This window comes from Oryx dammah, unplaced genomic scaffold (assembly GCF_014754425.2).
Source record: "Oryx dammah isolate SB20612 unplaced genomic scaffold, SCBI_Odam_1.1 HiC_scaffold_1, whole genome shotgun sequence".
In the NCBI taxonomy this organism is placed as follows: Eukaryota; Metazoa; Chordata; class Mammalia; order Artiodactyla; family Bovidae; genus Oryx; species Oryx dammah.
In genome coordinates this window covers 110185185-110208296 of record NW_024070185.1, presented here as the reverse complement: position 1 = coordinate 110208296, position 23112 = coordinate 110185185, and the positions used below count along the sequence as shown (strand labels likewise).

The 23112-nt window shown below is 57.4% G+C and overlaps 1 protein-coding gene across 3 annotated transcripts in view; it reads right to left on the bottom strand.

Moving 5' to 3' along the window:
• Window positions 1–23112, bottom strand: part of PXDN (peroxidasin) — a 62404-nt gene that overhangs the window by 28155 nt on the left and 11137 nt on the right. For 2 of the 3 annotated variants that reach the window (XR_005721201.1, XM_040241549.1), the window contains exons 2-6: window positions 11932–12003; window positions 10971–11042; window positions 5689–5760; window positions 2826–2897; window positions 2424–2495 (exon numbers count right to left, since the gene is read on the bottom strand). Coding sequence is in view for 2 of the 3 variants with exons in the window: in XM_040241549.1 (XP_040097483.1) it covers window positions 2424–2495; window positions 2826–2897; window positions 5689–5760; window positions 10971–11042; window positions 11932–12003 (360 nt within the window). In the remaining variant the exon portion in view is untranslated. The remainder of the gene's footprint in view (window positions 1–2423; window positions 2496–2825; window positions 2898–5688; window positions 5761–10970; window positions 11043–11931; window positions 12004–23112) is intronic. The other variant, XM_040241554.1, reaches the window with a different exon arrangement.

The following is a 23112-nucleotide window of genomic DNA, read 5'->3' as shown; positions in this document are numbered from 1 at the left end:
CGCTGCCTGACCCGACACGTGCTGGCGAGAGGCCGGAAACCAGCCCTGCTCAGGCCCCAGCTGCAGGCTGGCCACGCTGCGCAGGGGGACCCTGGGACCAGAGCCGGGGGGCTGCCCGCAGGCGTCCACCCAGCACCCCCGCAGGCCAGGGCTCCCCGGGAGCCCAGCCCGCCACACCTCCCGCCAGCGTCTCTGAGGCTGGCTCGGGGTGAGGGGAGCGGCGGGTAAGGCTGGCCCCTCTCCAGACGGTCAGCTCTGATGAGTGCGGCCAGCGGGGTCTAAGGGGCTCCATGCAGACCCACCAGAGCTCCCCCCGCCACAGGGAGCTGCCCAGGGCCTGCTGGCCCCTCAGCCCCACTCGGAAAACACCAGGACCTCTGTGCTGAGGACGGGCCCCGGGGACAGTGGGTGGGCAGGTGGGCCCAAGTGGGTGACACTGGCCGGAAGCCCGCGGCTGCACGCTCCCCTCGGCCACCCGGGGCTCGGGCGGAACTCGACAGAGCCGAGAGGTCTGAGGTGTGGCGCAGACGGGCAGAGGCCAGGGCCCAGAGGGTGGCACCGAGGGGCCGAAAGAAGGCGGGGGACAGAGCCCTGCCAGCCTGGGCCGGACTCAGGAGGCGCCGTGTGCCCTGACCCGTCCAGGGGACGCCTGGCAGCCTCTGCCCTGCTCTCTTATCTGACAGAGCGGCAGCAGCTATCTTATCTGCCGCCCTAGAATGCAGCTTGACATCTGGCTAGAGATTTCTTTATCTTCTTTATCCTAAAGAAACAGACTGTAAATCGTGAGGAGAGCTGTGCCTTACGTCACTGAGGAGAGAAACAAGCCACTCCGGGTCCGGGCTCGGCGGCCCGACTTTTCTGCCTCTTTCTTGAGTCCACCTCATTGTTCACACGCAGTGATGCCTCAGTGAGGAACAACGGCCGCCAAGGCCTCAGAGAGGAGCGCGCACGAGGCGCACCAGAAGCCCCCGGCCTGTCATCGGGCCAGTCAGAACCCCTCGGGCCAGTCAGAACCCCTCGGTCCTGTCAGAACTCCTCGGTCCAGTCAGAACCCCTCGGTCCTGTCAGAACTCCTCGGTCCAGTCAGAACTCCTCGGTCCTGTCATCGGTCCAGTCAGAACCCCTCGGGCCAGTCAGAATTCCTCGGTCCGGTCAGAACCCCTCGGTCCGGTCAGAACTCCTCGGTCCGGTCAGAACCCCTCGTTCCAGTCAGAACTCCTCGGTCCAGTCAGAACTCCTCGGTCCTGTCATTGGTCCTGTCAGAACTCCTCGGTCCGGTCAGAACCCCTCGGTCCGGTCAGAACTCCTTGGTCCGGTCAGAACCCCTTAGTCATGTCAGAACCCCTCAGCCTGTCATCGGTCCTGTCAGAACTCCTCGGTCCAGTCAGAACCCCTCAGCCTGTCATCGGTCCAGTCAGAACTCCTCGGTCCGGTCAGAACCCCTCGGTCCAGTCAGAACTCCTCAGTCCAGTCAGAACCCCTCGGTCCGGTCAGAACACCTCGATCCGGTCAGAACCCCTCGGTCCGGTTAGAACCCCTCGGTCATGTCAGAACCCCTCAGCCTGTCATCGGTCCTGTTAGAACAACTCGGTCCAGTCAGAACACCTCGGTCATGTCAGAACCCCTCAGCCTGTCATCGGTCCTGTCAGAACTCCTTGGTCCGGTCAGAACACCTCAGTCCGGTCAGAACCCCTCGGTCCGGTCAGAACACCTCGATCCGGTCAGAACCCCTCGGTCCGGTCAGAACTCCTCGGTCCAGTCAGAACATCTCGATCCGGTCAGAACACCTAGGTCCTGTCATCGGTACTGTCAGAACTCCTCAGTCCAGTCAGAACACCTCGGTCATGTCAGAACCCCTCAGCCTGTCATCGGTCCTGTCAGAACAACTCGGTCTAGTCAAAACACCTCGGTTCTGTCCTCGGTCCGGTCAGAACACCTCGGTCCAGTCAGAACACCTCAGTCCTGTCAGAACTCCTCGGTTCTGTCAGAACACCTCAGTCCTGTCATCGGTCCTGTCAGAAGTGATCAGTGTGAAGACAGCTTCTTTTCAGAGATCTGAAAATGGACGGAATTCAGTTGTGTGCACGCCTAAAGAAAAGGAATGGCATATAGCTTAGAGATTCTCTCTAGGCAGATTTTATTTCCATCACTAAAATATGTTAACATGGAATTAAAAACTAATTTGATGCATTTAAAATTGATTTTTAAGATAGTCTTACTTGCCTAATGTGTTAACCTGAGGCCACATTTCCTGAGTCAGCTAGGTCTGGGTTGTGGCTCTGATGGTTTAATCCACCGTCCCTTCCTGAGTCACATCCAGAATGTGATGAAATCTTCGAAATACCCAGTGAAAAGGGAGGTAAATGCATGGCATGGAGAAGCCGTCTTTGCTGGAAAGACAGCAAAAAGGTCAGTATACTTACAATCTTTTCATAGATTCCAAGTGATTAAATGTCCCCGGAACCAAATGTGTAATTCGGTTGTTATGTAAAAACCTGTTGAAAGAGACAATAAACCAAAGAGAGCCTTTAAAATACTGCTTAGACATGTAGAAGAGAGAACACACAGTCAAATAAACCAGCTTTTAAAGAACATCTCGGTGACTGCCTTTGTTTAATACACATGAGCTTGGGAGCAATGCTACCGAGTAGAGAAATAACTACGTTCCCCCCTTCTTATCGCTCTTCCACTCCTGGGCTGTCAGGGGGGAGGCACAGATTCCCTGCTGAGATGGCCCAGAGTCTGGACAGGGGAGGTGCTCTCTCTGTCGCAGGGGAAGGGCTGAGCCAGGAGCTCCAGAACCGCAGGAGGCAGACGGGACTTACAGCCTCTCCAGCTTCGGCAGGTGCTGAAATGACTCCGGGTCCAGAGTTTCTATCTGATTGAAGTGCAGGTATCTAGAGAAGTTTTCAAAAAAGGGGACAAGAAACAAGTTGTAAGCAATTCTGTGTTTCTACAGAGCTACAGAGTTTCGCTGAAGACACGTTTTCTCTAAGTCATTTGAACCCACACATCAATAGATAACTCTCTAGAGCTCCTACACCGTATGCAGATCAGATGAAGTCATCCAGCAGGAAGGTTAAAGACCGCGGAAAACTGGGCACAGACCTTCCATGGCGGACGGAGCGGTGAGAGGAAGGGTCTAACTTGCCCACCAGGCCTCTTCCCCACCCACGGGGGCGGGACCAGGGATGCCCAGCTCCACAGACACGGACCTTTCTAGAAAACCCAACAGAATCTTCACCTCTCCCCACACGCAGGTATGTGAACGCCTTCGTTCCAACCGTCTAACTCACGGATGGATTCAGGAGCCTAACTCACGCTTCAAGGGGGCGCTGGGAACGTTGTTTCTCACTGCAGAAACAACCACCACACAGATAAGAAAGCTGCCCGAGCGGACACGAGCCTCCTCAAACGCCCCTGGGCTGCACAGAGCCCCAGCACCCAGACGCCGTCCACCCGAGACGAGCCCTCGCTTTCTACTACGGACACGGTTTCCGTAAAACGAAGTTCTTCTGGTTTCCCTGAATACTGCCCTTCCACTGTGAAAGCCGGAGGGTTTTTCCCTCAGAAGAACGGCGAAGTCACCTGCTCACAGGTGTCTCCGCAGGAGCCCCTCCTGACACGCTGGCCCGCCGGGGTCTGCTCTCCCCCCGCCAGACGCTGGGAGGACACACAGTGGCCGCGCGGGGGCCAGGCTGCTGGGCCGCCTCCCCGGCAGCCTGGCGGGGCTGGGCTGTGCCCAGCGCCCTCCCCGCCTGCGTGGGGGCCTCAGGGCAGGCAGGGGGAGGAGAGCTCCGTCCTCAGTGTGAGGGGCCCAGCCGGGCTGATCAGGGGACCCCGCCGGCCAGGCCCGGGTGAGTCCTGGGCGAGGACAACAGGGAGAGAAGGGGCCACATGGAAGCTGGGTTTAAAAACCCACGAGCCGGCCCCACAGGCGGCCAGGCGTGGGTGCTGCCTCAAGGCCATCCCCGACAGAGAGGAAACGGGCCCCGGGCAGGAAAGGGGGCCCCACCCAACACAGTGCCTGACACCAGCCTGTGGCTCCAACGGAGGGGCAGAGACCAGCACGAAGGACACCAGGCAGCTGGCGACCCGAGGCCGCAGCCCCTCACGAGGTTCCCCGCTCTGCGTGTGCACCGGCTCCATGGCCTCGGCCAGCCTGGGAACGGGGCGGGAGGCATCCCGATGCGGCCCATTAGTGAGGCCCCCTGAACAAGCCTCGCCCAGCCTGGGAGCGGGGCCAGGGGGCGTGTGCACAGGGCCCATTAGTGAGACCCCCCACCAATCGATTCACTTAAAGTCTAAACACAGGCCTGCCCTCCTCCTTTAAGGCCTGAGAGGGTAGAGCTGCTGGGCAGACAGGGCCTGGGCCTCCGCCCCCACCAGCCCCGCCTCCGGCCGAGGGGCATGGAGGCCCAAAGGGGCAGACCTGAGCCTGCTCTCCTTGGGGACACGCCCCTTCTCCCGGGGGCCTCTGCGCAGGTAGGCCTGGGTCCAAGCCGCCTGCCTCTTCACCCCCAAGTCTCAGCAGCAGAGGCCTCCCCGGGGTCTGCAGGATGCGCCCCAAGTCCCCAGGGCCTTAGTCACGGGCGTCCACGCAGACCTCACCTCGCCTGGGGCGGGGGCGGGGCACTCCCTTCCTCCCCGTTCCACCCAGACTCTGTTTTCCTCCAAAACAACCCGGCTCACTCCCCCAACCCCAAGGCCGGAGCCTCACCTGGCTCCTGAGAGCGGGTCCTGCCCAGCCCGAGCCCTTCACACCAAGAGGGACGTGGGGACGTGCTTCCAGGGAGCCTCCCTCCCCAGCGCCTCTCCAGACGCCCACGGGTCCCTGCAATGGCCTGACCTCTATGCACGCAGCCCTCAGGCCAACCTCCCCCCAGTCCAGTCCACGCCAAGCACAGTGCGCTGGGAAAGCAGCTTTCAGCCGAATAAATAAACAGGTATTTAAGCACGAGCCCAGCGTGTGCTTCGGAAGCTCCTGCTTCGGGTGAGGCCTCCCCAGTTCCGCCTCGAGGTCTCCAGGGAAGCTTCCGTGTCCTGCCAACCGACAAAACACCAAAGACATCCTCCTCCACTGTGGCTCCGCGGGACGAACCTGCCTTGCACATGGTGACTGCGGCCCAGTGCTGGGCAGCCCAGGACTGGCCAAGTAACAAGCAGGTCAGAGAAACGCCTCTGACCAGGAACTCTGCTTAAAATGGACAGGCTGACTTCACAGCAGAGCAGGACTTCATATGAGGCCCCAGAAACGGCATCCGGTGTTCCCTAACTGGAAACACATGGAGGAAAATTTATTTTCTCCAAAATAATGATGTCATGAGCCAGGGAAGCAGCCTCAATGTGCAGATTCACAAACAGGAAATGCTGTGAAGGACGACCGCCTCCTCGCCCCTACTTCTCCCCAGAAGACCTCCGGCTGCTCAGAGCTGCTTGCGAGGCTGTCTCCAACACGGAGGGGCTGAGGTCAGGGCCCCTGTCTGGGAGCGCAGGGCCCAGGGTGCGACGCAGATGCCTGGATGGGTGGGGGCAGGCGGAGGGGGGCACCACGGCTCTGTGGTCTGCATGCAGCCCCGTGTCCCCCCGCACAGACATGCATCGTGCAGGCAGCAGACGGGGCCCGCGCTCCGGGCGAGAGGCGAGGGGCAGGTGAAGTCCAAGACACCCAGAGCAGGGGGCACTTACAGTTGCTCAAGAGAGGCAAGCCCCTTGAAGGCCTGCCGGTCAATCGCCTGGATCTCATTCTTGTACAGATAGCTGCAACAAGAAACACGGGGTCAGCACGCGCCAGGCTGCAACAAGAAACATGGGGTTAACGCGAGCCAGGCTGGCACTCGGAGGGCGACAAGACCTCCGCTGGGGCCTGGAGACAGTGTTCACGCTCACGATCGTGTGAGGACACAGACAGAACGCTTGCATAGAAAGGAGAGCTCCTCCACGGGGGCTCTGCTGTTCATCTGGGGAAAACCTCCTCCTGGAGACGCCAGACCACCACACCCCAGACTCACGGGTTGGTGGCGGGCAGTTTATGAACGCCTGAGAGAGCACACGCTTCAGGGCCTGAAGAAAATAAAATTTCCTGACAAACAGGTAAAATGCACTGAAGGTAAGGTTCTGCGACTGACACCGATAGTTTCAAATGTGTGCGTCCCTGCTTGGCCGCGCCTGACTCTTTATGACCCTGTGGACTACAGCCCGCCAGGCTCCTCTGTCCACAGGATTCTCCAGGCAAGAATACTGGGGTGGGTGCCATGACCTCCTCCAGGGGACCTTCCCAACCCAGGGATCGAACCTGCGTCTCCTGAACAGCAGGCGGATTCTTTACCACTGAGCCACCTGGGAAGCCCACTTTCAAATGCCCAGAAATAATCTAGGGAATAGAAATTGTGACGACTAAATTCGTCTGGACCCAGTCATCCACTCAAATCCCATTCTTCTAAAACAGAAGCAACCGAGGCTAATCGAAGAACCACGCAATGGGTTGGTGCCTATTTCCATATGGCCTGCAGGCTAAGAACGGTTCTTATGTCTTTAAATGACTGAAAATTTCTAAAGAAGACTATCTGGCGACAGGTGAATATCATCTGAAATTCAAATCTCAGTGTTGGAAAATGCAGCTGTGTTAGCAGCCTGTGGCTGACACTGCCCCCTGGACACCAGCCCCTGTGGTCCTCAAGGCCTCAAGTGTGCGCTGCCCACTGCTTCCAGGAGGAGTCTGCCAGCTCCGGAAGGGGCCCATCGAGGATGACGCCGTTCACACGGAAGCGTCCGATTCCCCAACCCTGCAAACCCGTCTGCGCCGAGTCTGCCTGTCTGCCCGGGATCTCAGAACACATCTCAACTGCAGCCACCTACACGCAGACATGGAGATACCTGCCCCGGGCGCTCCTCCATCGCTGCTGCAGGTAGACGGACGATGACATCCCACACTTCCCTGCAGAGTAACTCGCGCAGGCCCTGCTCTGCACACCCCCTGGCTGGGCTGCCCCTGTCCTCCTGCCTGGCGAGCAGCTTCGCTCTGGCTCAGTCCTGCACTCCCAGGACGTGCCCTCCCTGAGCGCCGTCTGTGCGGGGAGTCCAGCGGGACCAGGGCTGCAGTCCTCCCAGGCGCCCTCCCCTCTTACTGGGCACCAACCTACGGAGGCCACGTCACAAGGAGCTGCAAGCCTGAACCTAAACCAGCCAGAAGGCCCCCAATGGGAGGCCTGGTGCCAGCCTGACAGGACGTTGCTTCTCCAGGTTGGGGGTTTGAACGCCTGGGCTGCCAGTGAACGCTGATTCTTAAATAAGAACGCACGCTTCTCTGCCTCCGTTTCTTCCTGCGTGAAATGGAGGGAATAGCAGTGCCTTGCAGCAGGGGGCCCCAAGCTCTGGGGTCAGAGGTCTGATGATCTGGGGTGGAGCTGACGCAATAATAACAGAAATAAACCGCACGGTAAACGTGACGCACTTGAATCACTCCTGAAACCATCCCCACCCCCACCCGGGGAAAAACGTCTTCCACAAAACCGGTCCCTAGGGCCAAAAAGGTTGGGGACGGCGGTCTTTCCGGATCAGTCGCTGAAATTCCACAAGCACACCAAGGCTCTGGATCACGGCCCCACACGTGGCGACTCCTGCCTGGGTCTCGTTGGCTCTCCTATTGCGACTCCTCCAGGAGGCAAGTCTGAAGAGAGGCTTCTGTGCCCACTTCTCAAAAACAAATCAAAAGCAAAGCAAAATGTCAACACTGACATCACCCTGCATGAACTTCAAAAAGATGAGAGTAAAGAAATCGTTTCAAAGAACATGAGCAACAGCTGAACCACTGCACATTGGTAAAGCCATCAGGGATAACCCATTTTTCTAAGGAACACTCACCAATTAAACAAACACCAACGATGAAATACATACTTATACGCAGAGTACATCATGAGAAACGCTGGGCTGGAGGAAGCACAAGCTGGAATCAAGATTGCTGGGAGAAATATCAATAACCTCAGATATACAGATGACACCACCCTTATGGCAGAATGTAAAGAAGAACTAAAGAGCCTCTTGATGAAAGTGAAGAGGAGAGTGAAAAGGTTGGCTTAAAACTCAACATTCAGAAAACTATGATCATGGCATCTGGTCCCATCACTTCATGGCAAATAGATGGGGAAACAATGGAAACAGTGTCAGACTTTATTTGGGGGGGCTCTAAAATCACTGCAGATGGTGACTGCAGCCGTGAAATTAAAAGACGCTTACTCCTTGGAAGGAAAGTTATGACCAACCTACAGCATACTAAAAAGCACAGACATTACTTTGCCAACAAAGGTCCGTCTAGTCAAGGCCATGGTTTTTCCAGTGGTCATGTATGGATGTGAGAGTTGGACTGTGAAGAAAGCTGAGCACCAAAGAATTGATGCTTTTGAACTGTGGTGTTGGAGAAGACTCTTGAGAGTCCCTTGGACTGCAAGGAGATCCAACCAGTCCATCCTAAAGGAGATCAGTTCTGAATACTCACTGGAAGGACTGATGTTGAAGCTGAAACTCCAATACTCTGGCCACCTGATGCAAAGAGCTGACTCATTTGAAAAGACCCTGATGCTGGGAAAGATAGATGGCAGGAGGAGAAGGCGATGACAGAGGATGAGATGGTTGGATGGCATCACCGACGCAATGGACATGAGTTTGAGTAAACTCCGGGAGTTGGTGATAGACAGGGAGGCCTGGTGTGCTGCGGTTCATGGGGTCGCAAAGAGTCGGACACGACTGAGCGACTGAACTGAACTAAGGATGAAATAATCAATTCCAGAAACATTGACACTGCATGTTGCCCAGTTTCCTAGGTCAGTGCCTGTCAAGATGGACCCTAGTGATGAGGTCCAGAGAGTTGGGGGAGGAGGCGGGAACCCCAAGAACTGGACGGTGGGGTCACAGGACCCCTTCTCACCACAGCTGCAGCCCTGCCCTAGCCCACCTCCTCCTGTTATCGCCAAACACAGCTCAGCCCACCCCCGGTGAGCCCAGGACCCGCCGCTGTGGGCGCCTCAGATGCCCTCGGGTTGGAGGCAGGGAAAGGCTGGCACGTGGATACCTGAGGAGGGATCCTGCCAACAGACGAGGATTAAAGATGTTATTTCTAAAAATTAGCTTAAGTGCAAAATGGAGTATCCCAAACTGCTTAACAGGAAATGTAATCACAGAGTAAATAATAAGTTGCTCTTGGGTAATTCAAACCCCCCAAAAGTTTAAAAATTAAAGAATAAAAAAGACTAAACTTGCACACACACTACAAATACTGGCGATCAGCTGACAGATTCTGCTTCTGCTTTCTTCTGGAGCTTATGCTGTGCTGTGCTGAGTCGCTCAGGCGTGTCCGACTCTTGGCGACCCCACGGACTGTAGCCCACCAGGCTCCTCCGTCCATGGGGTTCTCCAGGAAGAATACTGGAGTGGGTAGCCATGCCCTTCTCCAGGGTATCTTCCCCACCCAGGGATCGAACCCAAGTCTCCCGCATTGCAGGAGGATTCTTTAGCATCTGAGTCTCTAGGGAAGCCCAAGCATACTGGAGTGGGTAGCCTAACCCTTCTCCAGGGGACCTTCCCAACTCAGGAATCAAACCAGTGTCTCCCGCATTGCAGGTGGGTTCTTTACCAGCTGAGCTTCCAGGGAAGCCCCTTCAGGAGATTACGCTGCTTTAAAATAAAAAACCAGAACATAAGTAAACAGACGAAAACTCAAGAATAAATAGGAGGACTCTCCCTCATTTAAAAAAATGAGCAACAAGGCTTAGTGTGAACCCTGCTAATGAAAAATTAACATACTGCCACTCACGGGATAGTGGCTTCCCTAGTGGCTCAGACGTAAAGCGTCCGCCCGCAGTGCGGGGGACCCGGGTTTGACCCCTGGGTCCGGGAGATCCCCTGGAGAAGGAAATGGCAACCCACTCCAGTACTCTTGCCTGGAAAATTCCATGGGCTGAGAGGCTCCTCAGAGCCTGGTAGGCTACAGTCCATGGGGTCGCAAAGAGTCAGACACAGCTGAGGGACTTCACTTTACTTTACTTTTACTAAAGTGATAGAGAAAACTGTGTAAACACAACACTTTAAGAAGCTTTCTGGAGGAAAATGCATTTAATGAAGAATTGTTAGCTCTTGATCAGCAGCACCCCTCATCTAAACGTAACAGGCCCAAAGACACCCAGGTTCACACAAATTACACCTCTTCCCAAAATCACTGACACAGATCCCTCATTAAAAGGGCTCTAGCTGAACAGTTTTCTAAAGTCCTAAAACTGAGAGTAATTTCCTCAAAGCACAAGACACTCACTTCTGATCTGTTAGAACCAGCAATGTGGCCAGGGTTTTGTTAAAGTTTTCAACTTCAGAAAAAGTGCCTGTTAAGTACTGAAGCAAGTGGGTCATTTTCTAACTGCAAAACTCACTTCAACAAGCAAATGCTTTCAATGCTAATAAACTCATTGAGTCAAATAAATTCTTAAAAGGGAAATAAAGTTTACACAAAAATAAGAGATGAAATCACTCGGTGAAGATGGTAAAGTTATTCACGAATTAGTGACATTCCAAAGGGATTCGTCATTTCCAGGTTCCATCAGCCCACAGCTGAGGACAACCCAAAACTGCCCTGAAAGCACAGACCCACAAAACAAGCGTCAGCTGCTCACAGCAGCAGCTGCACGGCTCAACAGGGGTTATCGTTACCAGACAGTGATTTTCAGAACTGCAGTTTTTAATTTTATCCAACCGATTTACTTAAGGCTTAGTAGATAAACCCTAGAAATCACACAGAGCAGCACCTGACCCTGCTAACAATCACGTAAAAACTTCCAGCCAAAATTTCACTCACCTTCTGAAAACAAAACCTCTTTTTCACTTGAATGTATTTGCAATAATTCGTAACAATATGGAATTTAGCTCAAAGATTAAACGGTCCAAACAGACAACAGACTCTGGTGCGGAAAACCGGTCTCACTTACAGGTATTTCAGACTCTCCAAGTCTTCAAACGACCCGCCAGGGATGCTCTTGATCTGATTATTGTTGAGAAGCCTGTAAAAAACCGTTCCAGTGAGAATTTCACAAACAACGACACTTCTGAACTATGTTACGGAGGTCGTGTCCACTACCCTGGAGAAGGTCACGCGAGGATTAAGCCGCAGGCCTTAATACTGACACTCGCTGAATGCGAATCCACACAGCCAAGAGCAGTGTGGGTGTGGACAGGACGGTGTCCACACCCGCACACAGGAGCTGCTCCGCGTGCCGTGGAGACGCGATCCCCTTGCTCCTGCACAGAGGGCTCCCCCTCTCCTGCGTCTCTCCAGTCAGCTGGGAGGCCCCGGGGGAGGTGCAGGGCATCCTCAAGGGGGTCTCTCTCCAGGGAGCCTTTTCACAGAGAGGGGCGGAGCAACGCAGGTCGGCCCCAGGCTCACAGCCCCAGGCTCACAGCCCCAAGCTCACAGCCCCAGGCTCACAGCCCCAGGCTCACAGCCCCCAGGCCTGGCACAGCACGCTGCACGGACCAGGCACCTCCTGGGGGAGAGCCAGAAACCCCTCCCACGGCGCTCAGCACAGCCCGCGGCACCCTGGAGTCGGGCCCCTTCCCTCTGTCCACCCGGGGTCTAAACACCGGGACACGGGTGGGGCCGGGGGGAGGGCCGTCCTTGTGAGTTGCCAGGGAGGCATGGCCAGCACAGGCCTGCACCGCACCCAGAGGATGGACAGGCTCACAGCTGTCAGTCAAAACAGACCGGGACCAAGGCCACCCCCAGGCGCCTCCAGTGCAAACCCCTCTGGCAGGCTCCGCCTCTCCTGCTCAGCCACGCCCACCCTCCGCAGGCGATGGGGACCCCAAGCACTTGGGATCTGCCCACAGGGGAAGGCGGTGATGGTCTGTGCACCTTTTCCTCCCAGTTCCCAGGGAGACGTTTGGACTTACAATGTGTTCAGGTTTCTCAGCCCCCTGAAGGCCCCTGGCTGGATCTCTCTGATTCTGTTAAAGCGAAGATCCCTGTGAAGAAACGAGCAATGGATTATTCACAGAGAAATCCGCCATGTCGTTTCTGTGTCATCTTTAAACATTCAGTTTCCAAACAGCGATAAGGCATTTAAGAAATTAAGTCTCCCATTTCAGTCCTTGGCTGAATTAGCTCTGGGAAAAGACTGATAAAGACACAAATATTTGTCTGAATAACAGGCGAACCTGTTCACATTACAGTTTGTTTAAAAGGTGACTACGGGGAGATGCTGGCATTCAGTCGTTAAGTCGTGTCCGACTCTTTGCGACCCCCACGGACTGCGGCACATCAGGCTTCCCTTCCCTCACCATCTCTTGGAGTTCACTCAAATTTATGTCCACCGGGTCAGTGATGCTGTTCTCTTCTCCTCCTGCTCTCGATTTTTCCCAGCATCAGCGTCTTTTCCAGTGAGTTGGCTCTTCACAAGTGGCCAAAGTACTGGAGGTTCAGCTTCAGCAACAGTCCTTCCAATGAACACCCAGGACTGATCTCCTTTTGATGGACTGGTTGGATCTCCTTGCAGTCCAAGGGACTCTCAAGAGTCTCCTCCAACATCACAGTTCAAAAGCATCAATTCTTTGGCACTCAGCCTCCTTTATAGTCCAACTCTCACATCCATACATGACCACAGGGAAAACCACAGCCTTGACTGTATGGACTTTTGTCAGCAAAGTGATGTCTCTGCTTTCTCATATGCTGTCGAGGTTTGTCATAGCTTTCCTTCCAAGGAGCAAGCATCTTAATTTCACGCAATCTCGATTCAGTGTGTGAGTTTGTGAGCCTGGTATTTCGCAACATGTACTCTGCATACAAGGTAAATAAATAGGGTGGCAATATACGGCCTTGTTGTACTCCTCTCCCAATTTTGAACCAGTCTGTTGCTTCATGGAAGGTTCTAACTGCTGCTTCTTGACCTGCATACAGGTTTCTCAGGAGTCAGGTAATGTGGTTTGGTAGTCCCATCTCTTTTAAGAATCTTCCACAGTGTGTTGTGATCTACACAGTCAAAGGCTTTCACGCAGTCAATGAAGCAGATGTTTTTCTGGAATTACCTTGATTTCTCTATGATCCAGCGAATGTTGGCAATTTGATCTCTGATTCTTCTGCCTTTTCTTAACCCAGCCAAACATCTGGAAGTTCTCAGTTATGTACTGCTGAAGCCTGGCTTGAAGGATTTTATTTATTTTTAATTTAAGGATAATTGCTTTAAAATATTGCATTGGTTTTTGCCACACATAACGTGAATCAGCCATAGGTAGCTTGAAGGATGCTGAGCGTAATCTTGCCAGCATGTGAAATGAGTGCAACTGTATGGCAATTTGAACATTCTTTGGCATGGCCTTTCCTTGGGACTGGAAAGAGAATCGACCTTTTCCAGTTCTTTTCCGGTCCCGTGGGCACTGCTGAGTTTTCCAGCTTTGCTCACTCACTGACTGCAGCACTTGAACAGCATCATCTTGCAGGACCTTAAACAGCTCAGCTGGAGAGATAAGAGGTCCCCTTAGACTCATCCGCCTGCCCCCACCAGCCCATGGGAATGCTCAGGTCTGTGTTAAGACAACCAACAGGATAGATTTGCAGGGACTGGAGAGGGCGTCGCCTGCGGGCAGGTGTGGAGACTCGCGGTTCCTCCTGTAACTTCCGAGATGGAACTCGCTGCTCCAGGAAGGTATCTGGCCCCAATACTCAGAGTCAGAGAGCTCACTCAGCAAGCGAACTGGGAAATGAGGCTGTTTCACGTGAGCCTCTCAGCATGTGAAATAAATGCATGAGTAGAACAGAAGCTAGACCAAGGACCCAAGAGATCAGGGCCCCAGCTGGGAGCCAGCAGGTGGCACCAGATGCGAACACAGAGCGGCCGGAGTCGGGCCCAGGCCGCGTGAGGGACAGCAGGTCTGGTAAGCTGCCTGTTCCCACCCTTCTCCAGCCTGAATTAAAAATCTATCAATTGAACAAGCAAGAGAGTCCCTGGAAATAAGACACAAAGACCCCTTTCTTTACCAAAGAGTCTTAGAAACAGGAAAATTCCTTACTCACTGGTTTTACCTCTTCCGTCACAGTCCAACAGGGATGATTCGGCTTGGACCGTGTCCCCCCAAATTCTCAGGTTGACGCCAGACTCCTGGGGCCTGAGGCTTGACCTTATTTGGAGAAGGCGTCCTTACAGGGGTGACCGAGTTAAAGTGAGGTCACTGAGGTGGCCCTGCTCCAAGGCAGCTGGTGTCCTTGCAGACCGGCTCGGGGGAAGGCCGAGGCCTGCTGCAGATCTCCAGCACTGGGGCCTGGCTCAGGGCCCCGCCACGGCCGCAGGAAGGGCCAGCCTTGACCTCGGGTGCGCGCCTCTGGGAGTGAGAGAAGGCTCCAGTCTAAGCCCTGCTCCTCCCCGTCACGGGGGCTCGTTAGGACGGCCACAGGGACTCACCCGGGCTCTGGGGCAGCTCTCCTGGGATACTGGCTGAGCTTGTGCAGCGCTCATAACCTTGGCAGGAATCTCATCGGTTCTATAGCTGTAACTGACGACAGAACAGGTTCTAGTTCACGGCGGGATAAGAGCCTTTTGGGAAAGTGTTTGAATCCCTGAAACCGCCTGTGTCCACTTTGGGCAGCAAGTGAAGCACACTGCCTGTGGGTTTGGGGTCAAGTTCTCAGGACCTGGGCAACCACGGCCAGCACCGACCCGCTCAAGCTCAGGCTCCGTGATGACCCTGTCACCACCGATATGCTCCCTGGGAGCCCCTGCCCCTGCACAGACAGCCTCGCGCTTCAATAAACAGTAATCCACACTCATGTTCAGGCCAGCACGGGCGGCTCCCTGGGGAGGAGCTGGGGGCAGACAGGAACAGCTCTCCTGGACCCCAGCCTTCCCCGAGGTCCCAGTGTTTCTCTCGACGTCAGCGAGCCGCAGAGGCACCACGGCCACCGGGTTCCGTCCGCCAGAAGCTCAGCGCGGCCCATGGCGGCCCTGCCCCAGGCCCCGACCCCCGGGCAGCCTCAGGAGGCCCCAGCGTCCTCCAGACAAGTCACAGCACTGATTCCACCTCCTCTGCCGGCGACACTTGGCCAGACCCGACTCCTCCAAGCTGAGCCCCGAGGGCCCGGTTGAATCTGCAAACCGGACCTGGGATCCCACTCATCCGTGACTGCCCAGCCCAGCAGGCCCATGCTGCCCGCAGCCCTCCTGAGGCCCAGGCCACATGCAGCCCCCCGACCAGGCCTGCAGCCCGCAGCCGCTCCCGGTGCAGTGCATAGCCAGCTTTATCATTTCTAATTAATTTAACTGTTCAGTTTTGGCCGCGACGGGGGCGGGCCTTCTCCAGCTGCAGAGTGGGGGCTCTCTCTGGTTTGGAGCTCAGACTTCCCATGCAAGGGCGTCTCCTGCTGAGGGGCTCGGCTTCAGCAGCGGGGGCGAGCCTCTGCAGTCCTGCAGGAGAGCCCTTGGGCTTCAGGAGCCAAGCCGAAGTGGCTGTGGCTGTCCGCAGCATGTGGAATCGCCCCAAACCAGGGATCAGCCCCGTGTGCCCCGCCCTGGCAGCAGGATTCTGACCCACTGGGCCACCAGGGCAGTCGCACAGCCAGCATTAACGCCTGTTTCCGTTTTCTCCATCATAGAAAGGGTGAAAGTGTTTGTCGTTCACGATCAGAGGCGGTACATCCCAAGACCCCGCTCTGTCCCCCACAGCTCACCTCCTCCTTTTTTGAGACTGCGCTTCCTCAACCTTCCATTGATCCTCTTTGAAGATACAAACAAGAACGTGTGTCTACTTCCCTCCCTTTCTTGCAGAGAAGGCTGCTCGCTGAGAACACACTTTTCTTCAAAGGACAAACCTCAGAGCTCTGGACACGCCCCCACGTCCTTTCAGGGAGTGACCGCGACCTGTGCCCAACACCCCCTTCTCCCTCCTCCCACTCCGAGCCATCCTCAGCACTGCACCGACCCGCCCGCCCCCACCAGCCCATCGCTCCCCACTGGCCCATCGCTCCCCACTGGCCCATCGCTCCCCACTGGCCCATCAGTTCCCCACTGGCCCATCGCTCCCCACTGGCCCATCAGTTCCCCACTGGCCCATCGGTCCCCACTGGCCCATCGGTCCCCACTGGCCCATCCCTTCATGATTGGCCCATCACTTCCCAGCAGGCTCAGAGACTCACTTCGTCACTGATGTCTTCATAGGGCTGACTCTTAGAGGAGTTTAGGCTGAAGGATAAACACGCGTCCTGACTGCTGACATCCATGCACTTGCTAAGCGCCCATCAAATCCACCAACACTCATGGGCCCCGTGGGCCCCGGGAGCCCGGCCTCAGAATCTGCCCAATGTCTCAGCAGGCGGCCCTCGGGAGCCCGGTCTCAGAATCTGCCCAATGTCTCGGGAGGCAGCCCTCGGGAGATGGCCCTTGGGGTCCAGACCTGGGCTCTGCCCCCAGCAGGATGTGGAGCAGCCAGGGCCCAGGAGCCTGAGGCTGACACGCGAGAGCCTGGGGACCAGGTGGCTGAGGGTGGCCGCATCATCCGGGCGGGGGGGCAGGGACCACCAGAGCCAGGAGAGAGCAGCACATGGGAGGAGGAGGTCAGGGGGGCCTGTGGACCGTGGCGGCAGGCATACCCTCCGAGTACAGGTCCCCAGCCCCTGCACGGGTGCACGCCTGGCCCTGGACACAGCAGCAGGCTTCGGTGCGTGGCCCGGGGAAGCAGTGCCAAAGCTCCACCCTGTGTAGCCAAGTGCGTCCTGCTGGCCTTAGAAGTCTCCCTGGACCAGATCTGTGTCAAGGACTTGCTAATCGCCCCAGAAGCGTGTCACCGACGCGTGCAGCAGGCACCCACTCCCCTCTGCACCCAAATTACTCAAACTTAAAACCACAAAGGGGAGTCCCTGGTGGGCCAGTAGTTAGGACTCCAGCTTTTACTGTTGAGAAAACAGGTTTCACCCCTGGTCTGGGAGCTAAGCTCCCACAAGCCTTGCAGCACAGCCAAAAAAATTCAAGTAAAATAGACAAACCAACAAAAACAACAGTGAGGTCAGCAAAGCAAAAGCAGCGTCTGCTGGAGAAGGGCACGCGGGTTTGGGACAGAGCTGGGGCAGAGGCTGCGGGCAGACAAGCGTTGAGAAAGGCGGGCAGGGGCAGAAGGACTTGCGCCCGTCACGGGGGACAGTCCTGCTGAGGGGGGGGGCTGGACACACCGTTTCTGTGGGGACAGGGCCCGCGGGGACAAGGGGCGTTTCAGTGTCCCCTGCATCACGAGAAGGGCGGTCCCTCCCACGTGCCCAGGGCACACCTCTCAGCCCCACACCTGTTAAAGATCGCTTCTCTTTCAGAGATGGAGCCGTCCCAAGCCGGGGAGTCCTGGCTACCCAGGCTCCGACCCTTGTCCCTCTCGCTGTGGCACAAGGTGACCCACGGCCAGCCCTGAAGCAGATGGGCTCAGAGTCACAGAGGTCAGGGGTGTCCAGCCAGCAGGGCAAAAGGCCAGGCTCCAGGGTCTGCTTTTTCCTCCCCCCGCCATGCGGATTTCTGCAAAACACAGAGAGCCTTGTCTGACGTGGGAGCAGTGTTTGTCTGCAGGGAGAGCGCCGGTGTTTCTGGGGGACAAAGAGGCCTCTCGGGGTCAGCTGTGCAGACGGCGGGACAAGTCCAGGGCACTGGAGGACATGCAGGCCCTTCCCCAACGGAACCCACATGGCCAGGGGGCACGGCCCCAGTGGGATGGTGCTCCCCGAGGGCTGGTGGTTCCCACCAGAAGGGCAGGTGTCGGAGTCTCCACTGACTGTCACCCAGAGGATGGCCCCCTGGAGCCCTCCCAGGGGTGGGCAACGTGCAGGCCCCTGGGGGTGACCAGGGCGGGTCCCTCCATCCCTAGGAAGAGCTCCAAGTTTCCCGCCGTGTCCACTCTCCATCCAGAACCTCAGCTCCCAGGAAAAGGCCACGTGGGCAGGGGCGGGACATGCATGCCGGATGTGGCATGCTGAGTCCCATTTCTGTCGGCTCCCCATCCAGAATTTAAAGCTCAGGAAACAAGGGGCCCTCTCTCGGCTCACAGGCACAGAACTCGCTCGGGGAGCGGTGGGTTGGGGGGCTCCCTCAGCTCTGCTGATGGGTGCACAGCCTCCTGGACCCAGGACGGCTCCCGAGCCGCCACCGTCTCCTGGCCGACAGGTCCTCCTGCGAGGCCCCCACCTGAGGACTCCAGGCTAACAAGGGGCTCGGAGCTCCGATGAGACGGCAGCCCCTTCAACAGGGAGAGGAACACCAGCTCAGGGTCCTGAAGGAGAAAACCAATCAATTCGGCCAAGTTTGGTTCACCGGGTAATATCTATGAATAGAGAGCAAAGCAAAAAGCCACGGTTTTGTTCTGACAGAGACTTTTTAAAAACACTGAAAAAAATTACTCAAAGCACAGGACAGAAGACTACTTCAAAAGAAAACTGACTTTGAGGCCCAGGTTCATTCACAGGGAGGATGCGCATAAAAGCGCTTCTGCGGGTTGGCCTAAGCATTCCAGCTGCTAGAAAGAGCAGCCAGGAGGAGCAGCAGCCAGGAGGAGCGGAGAGCGCCACCCCAAACGGGGGGGGGGGGGAGAGCTCGCAGCGTGGGGAGGACCCCGGTCTCCACTTGCCAGCCTGAGAGGACCCCGGCGCAGCAATCGCGTCCGTCGCCCTGAAAACATCACTGATCCTGACGACCTCGGGCGGTTCTAGAGATGGGGGCTCTGGGAACAGCCCTCAGCAGCTAAAAAAAAAGTCCGGGAGGGTGGATACTCCAGCTTTGCAACCTCCGCAGCCGCCCCGGAGCCAGCAGGGAGTTCACTGTTCAGATCTGGACCAGCTCCATCATCAGACTTGCCTGTGCACTCAGCTGGTTGTGTCGTTTGTTACAAACCTCCGTGGTGTCACCGTCACTGGGCCCCCAGTGAGCACTCGCAGGGACCGACCCCCTCCCCCAGACCAAGCTCCTCTCACCCCGGCCGCGGGGAGGCCCCGATGAGGGCGCACCGCGGGGCTGAGGAAGCCGCCTCTCCTGGCAGCGCAGGGTCCCCTGTTGCCCCTTGCAGAGCCCGCGCCGGGCACTTCCATGGCCAGGCCCCACAGGACGGGTGTGCCTGACTGTCCCCCGAGAGCCCAAGCGGAAAGATGCTCGGGTGTAGGCCCACGTGGTCGCCATGGCGACCCCTCCACTCCGCCGGCTAGCCACAGAGCCGAGGCACATGCACACCTGCGTTCACGCACCAGGGTCTGCAACTACGCCGTCGGGAAACATCACTCTTCTGTTTTCAACCATTTAAAAAGACGCAAGAGGCCTCCCTGGTGGCTCAGTGGTGAAGAGTCCACCTGCCAAGGCTGGAGACACGAGTTCAGTCCCTGGTCGGGAGAAGCCCGCGCGGCGCGACTCCTGAGCCTGCGCTCCAGATTCTGGGAGACGCAGCCGCCCCGGACACCGCCATCCACAAGGGGAGTCGCCATCGCAGCGAGAGGTCCGCACGCCGCAACTAAAGACCCAGCACAGCCAAAAACAAATCAATTAATTTATTTTTTAAAATAAATGAAGGTTCACAGGCGCGCGGTCTGGAGGGGGTGTGGTGACGGCCCAGGAGATGAACCGTCGGGGCCTCACTGTTGGGACCTGTTCTCAGGCCTGATGCAAACGCGAAGCCTAACCACCCCCCGCCCCCTGCCGCGCCTCACAGAGGAACAGAGCGCGTCTGCTGGTTCACGCGCGTCAGTCCTCTGGGTTTCGCCCAAGCTTCTCCCACGGCTGTTTAAAAATGAAATCAGCATTTCGCCTGTTTTCCAGACCCAAACTGGCCGGCGCCGTCTAGCAGAGACTTTCCCAGGGCTGAGTCTTCGCGTCCCAGGAAGCCCCCAGCAGGGTGAAGCCGAGGACAGCGTGTGATCAGGGGAAGGGCCCTCCCCCCGCCGCCGCCCGTCTCCCCTGCACATGGCGCGCCGGAGCAGCAGCGGCCTGGACGACCGTGAAATCCGGGCTGCCCAGCTCAGCGAGTCAGAGCAAACACGGCGGCCCGACGTCCTCCTGATTAGCAACAGCCCAGCGAGCAGCGCGCAAGGCCGGTTCCCAGCAGAGCCGCGCCAGCTCCGCCCAGGCGTGGGAAGCGGGCTCCGCTCTGCCGGGGCGGAGGGTCCTCCTGCCGCGAAAACAGGGGCGGGCGGGCGAGGAGTCTCCCCGCGGGAGGAGCTCGCCGTGGGGCCCTGCAGGGTCTCTGGAAGCCCGAGTCTGCGAGGCTGAAGACGCGGGGCTGGGTGCGGGCCTCGGGGCCCTCCTGGGCTGCTGGCGGGGCTGTGTGGTTTCAGCGCCGGAGGAGCCCCGTCCAGGGGCTCATCCAGGCCTCGCGTGGGAGGCGGGAGGAATCTGTGAGCGGGTGTGTACACGTGTTCACGAACACGCCTCTGACAGCCTCGGGGCCCCCGACAGCCAGGCTGAGGGGGTCCCCCGGTGTCCCAGTCTGGCAGCAGGCGGGGTCACTGCCCAGGAGAAACACAGGCGTCCAGGTCCGAATCTCCGCCCTGCTCTCTGCTGGACCAAGCCTTGACCTCTCCCATCCGCAGTTTGCTCATCACTGAGTAAGCGGACGGGGGCCACACTGCTCCCGTGAGAGAGGGACCAGCAAAGCAAGAGACTGGCTGCTGACGTGCTGGGGAGGAGGGGTCCGGGGGAGGCGGTACAGGTCACAGAGGGATGCCTGCAGACAGCGGCAGGCCACGCCTGCTGCACGTGGGGGAGCCTGCATCTCACACTCAGAGGAGAGGCGCAGAGAAGGGAGTTCACCAGCCTGAAACCACACAGCCCAACCAGGCCTCCCAGGAGGGCGTCAGGCCTCATCCTCCACACTGACCACGTGGCCCTAAGGCCTTCCTTCCTGGCCCAGCCTGCCAGCCGCCAGCAGTGCAACCTGAAGCCATCAGAGTGTGTGTGTGTGCATGTGTGTGGAGAGAGGCTGAGAATGATCATTGCTAAGGGCAGACTCATTGTGGAGTGAGGCCAGCAGGTCCACAGTCTGCAGGCAGGCCGGGGGGCTGGACGTGCGGGGCAGGGCCACTGTCTGCCCCCAGGCCCAGCTGGCGTCTCTTCCCTGAAGTCCTTCAGCTCTCGGGAGGAGGCCCCCTGCACTGTGGAGGGCACTCCAGGTCTCTCAAAGGTCCTGACGTACATATCCATCTCCTCTGAAAGCATTTTCACAGAAACCTCTAGGATAACACTTGACCCAGCATCTGGGAACTGTGTCCCAGGCAGGACGGCCCAGAACACTAACCAGCACAGGCACCCGGGCATGAGACGCAGCCTGCTGGCTACGACAGGCGTGATCACGCACACGTGTGAACGGGCGAGGCTGTTCCTACAGAGACAGCCAGATGCGCCTTTGAGTTCAGCAAAGCAACCAGATCCATCGTGGTATCCCGCCGGATGCTCACCCGACACTTGGCTGACCGGCAAGCAGACAGTCACGGGCCCCAGCCCGGACCAGGCCCGGGAAGGGGGTCTCTGGTTCCACCACACAGGCTGACCTTCGCCTGCTGCTGCAGTGCACACCATGGAGGAAACGGACCAAACACGGAATCGACAAATCCTGGCACCAAGCAGTTACCCTCCACCCAGAGCCTTCGGGAACATCTCACCCAGGCGGCTTCCTGCACACAAACAACTTAAGTCTTCAGGAAAACAGGACACGCAACCCCAGACAATTACTGAATGAGAACACACTTTAGGGAGCAAAGAGGTCATCTCATTAATCAGAAAATAGCACCGGACAACAGAAGTGTGGGAAGGGCTCTGAGGGAGCGGCACGCAAGGGAGCCGTGCGCCGGACACAGAGGTCGGCCCTGGGCGAGGCGGTCCCTCCCGGAGCCTGGCTCCAGTCTCAGTCGGGGGCCTCCAGTCTCACCCGGGGACCCTCCAGTCTCACCCGGGGACCCTCCAGTCTCACCCGGGGACCTCCAGTCTCACCCGGGGACCTCCAGACTCACCCTGGGACCTCCGGACTCACCCAGGGGACCTCCAGTCTCACCCGGGGACCCCCCAGCTTCAGGGGACCTTCCAGACTTACTCAGGGGACCACCAGTCTCAGCCCAGGGACCTCCACTCTCACCTGGGTACCCTCCAGACTCACCCAGGGACCATCCAGCCTCAGGGGACCCTCCAGACTCACTCAGGGGACCTGTAGTCTCAGCCGGGGACCTCCAGTCTCAGCCCAAGGACCCTCTAGTCTCGCTCCAGGGACCACGATGCCAGCCTGACTCGCCATGCTGGCCTCTCCTTGGCAGGAATGCTGGCCTCGTCCTCCCAGTGCACTGATGTTCAGACTTCTCACGGACTCACAGTCCTTCTTAGTGAGAAATCGAGAAGCTTTAATGCAGCACCAACTGTATATAAAGAACTGGGTTATCTCAGCTCCAGGATCCTGAAAAGAACTGAGAAAATAATCACTCTGATCATTTCCTGTTGGGTTTCCTTCTCCCCAGACCTCATTGGGCAAGGCCACCAGACACAGAGCTCTGAGAAACTGCAGAAAATGAGAACAGGGCTTCTCTCAGGCTAAGGAAAATAACGAGGAAGCCAGACTTTAAAGTCAGTGCATCTGAGCTTAGGAGGAAAGAGACCTGGGTCTAGGATCTCTTCCCTGGCTGTCTCATTTCTATAACCTTCCTCTGGGCTTCCAATCCCACCCATGAACCAGGGGGAGTGGGGGTGGAGAGGGGAAGAACCGGGGACAGATCTGCATTGAGACAGAGGAGCTGACTACAACATGGAGCGTGTCTCACAACAGTGTGGGGTCTACTCAGCTCAGCACACATGCCTGATACCAAGGACACCAAAATGTTGCGGGGTGGGGGGTGGAGGGACAAACAGACGGGCAGATGGACGGATGGATGGAGGGGTAGGTGAGTGCACGGCTGGGTAAGGAAGGATGCGTGAATGGGTGGGTGGATGGACGGACGGACGGGCAGATGGGGCGACACAGGCGCTGGCCTGGAAAACGACACAATGCGGTAACACGCACAAGAGAACACACACGGTGACACGCAGAAGAGAGCAAGCACGGTGACACACACAAGAGAACACACGCGGTGACACGCACAAGAGAACACACGCGGTG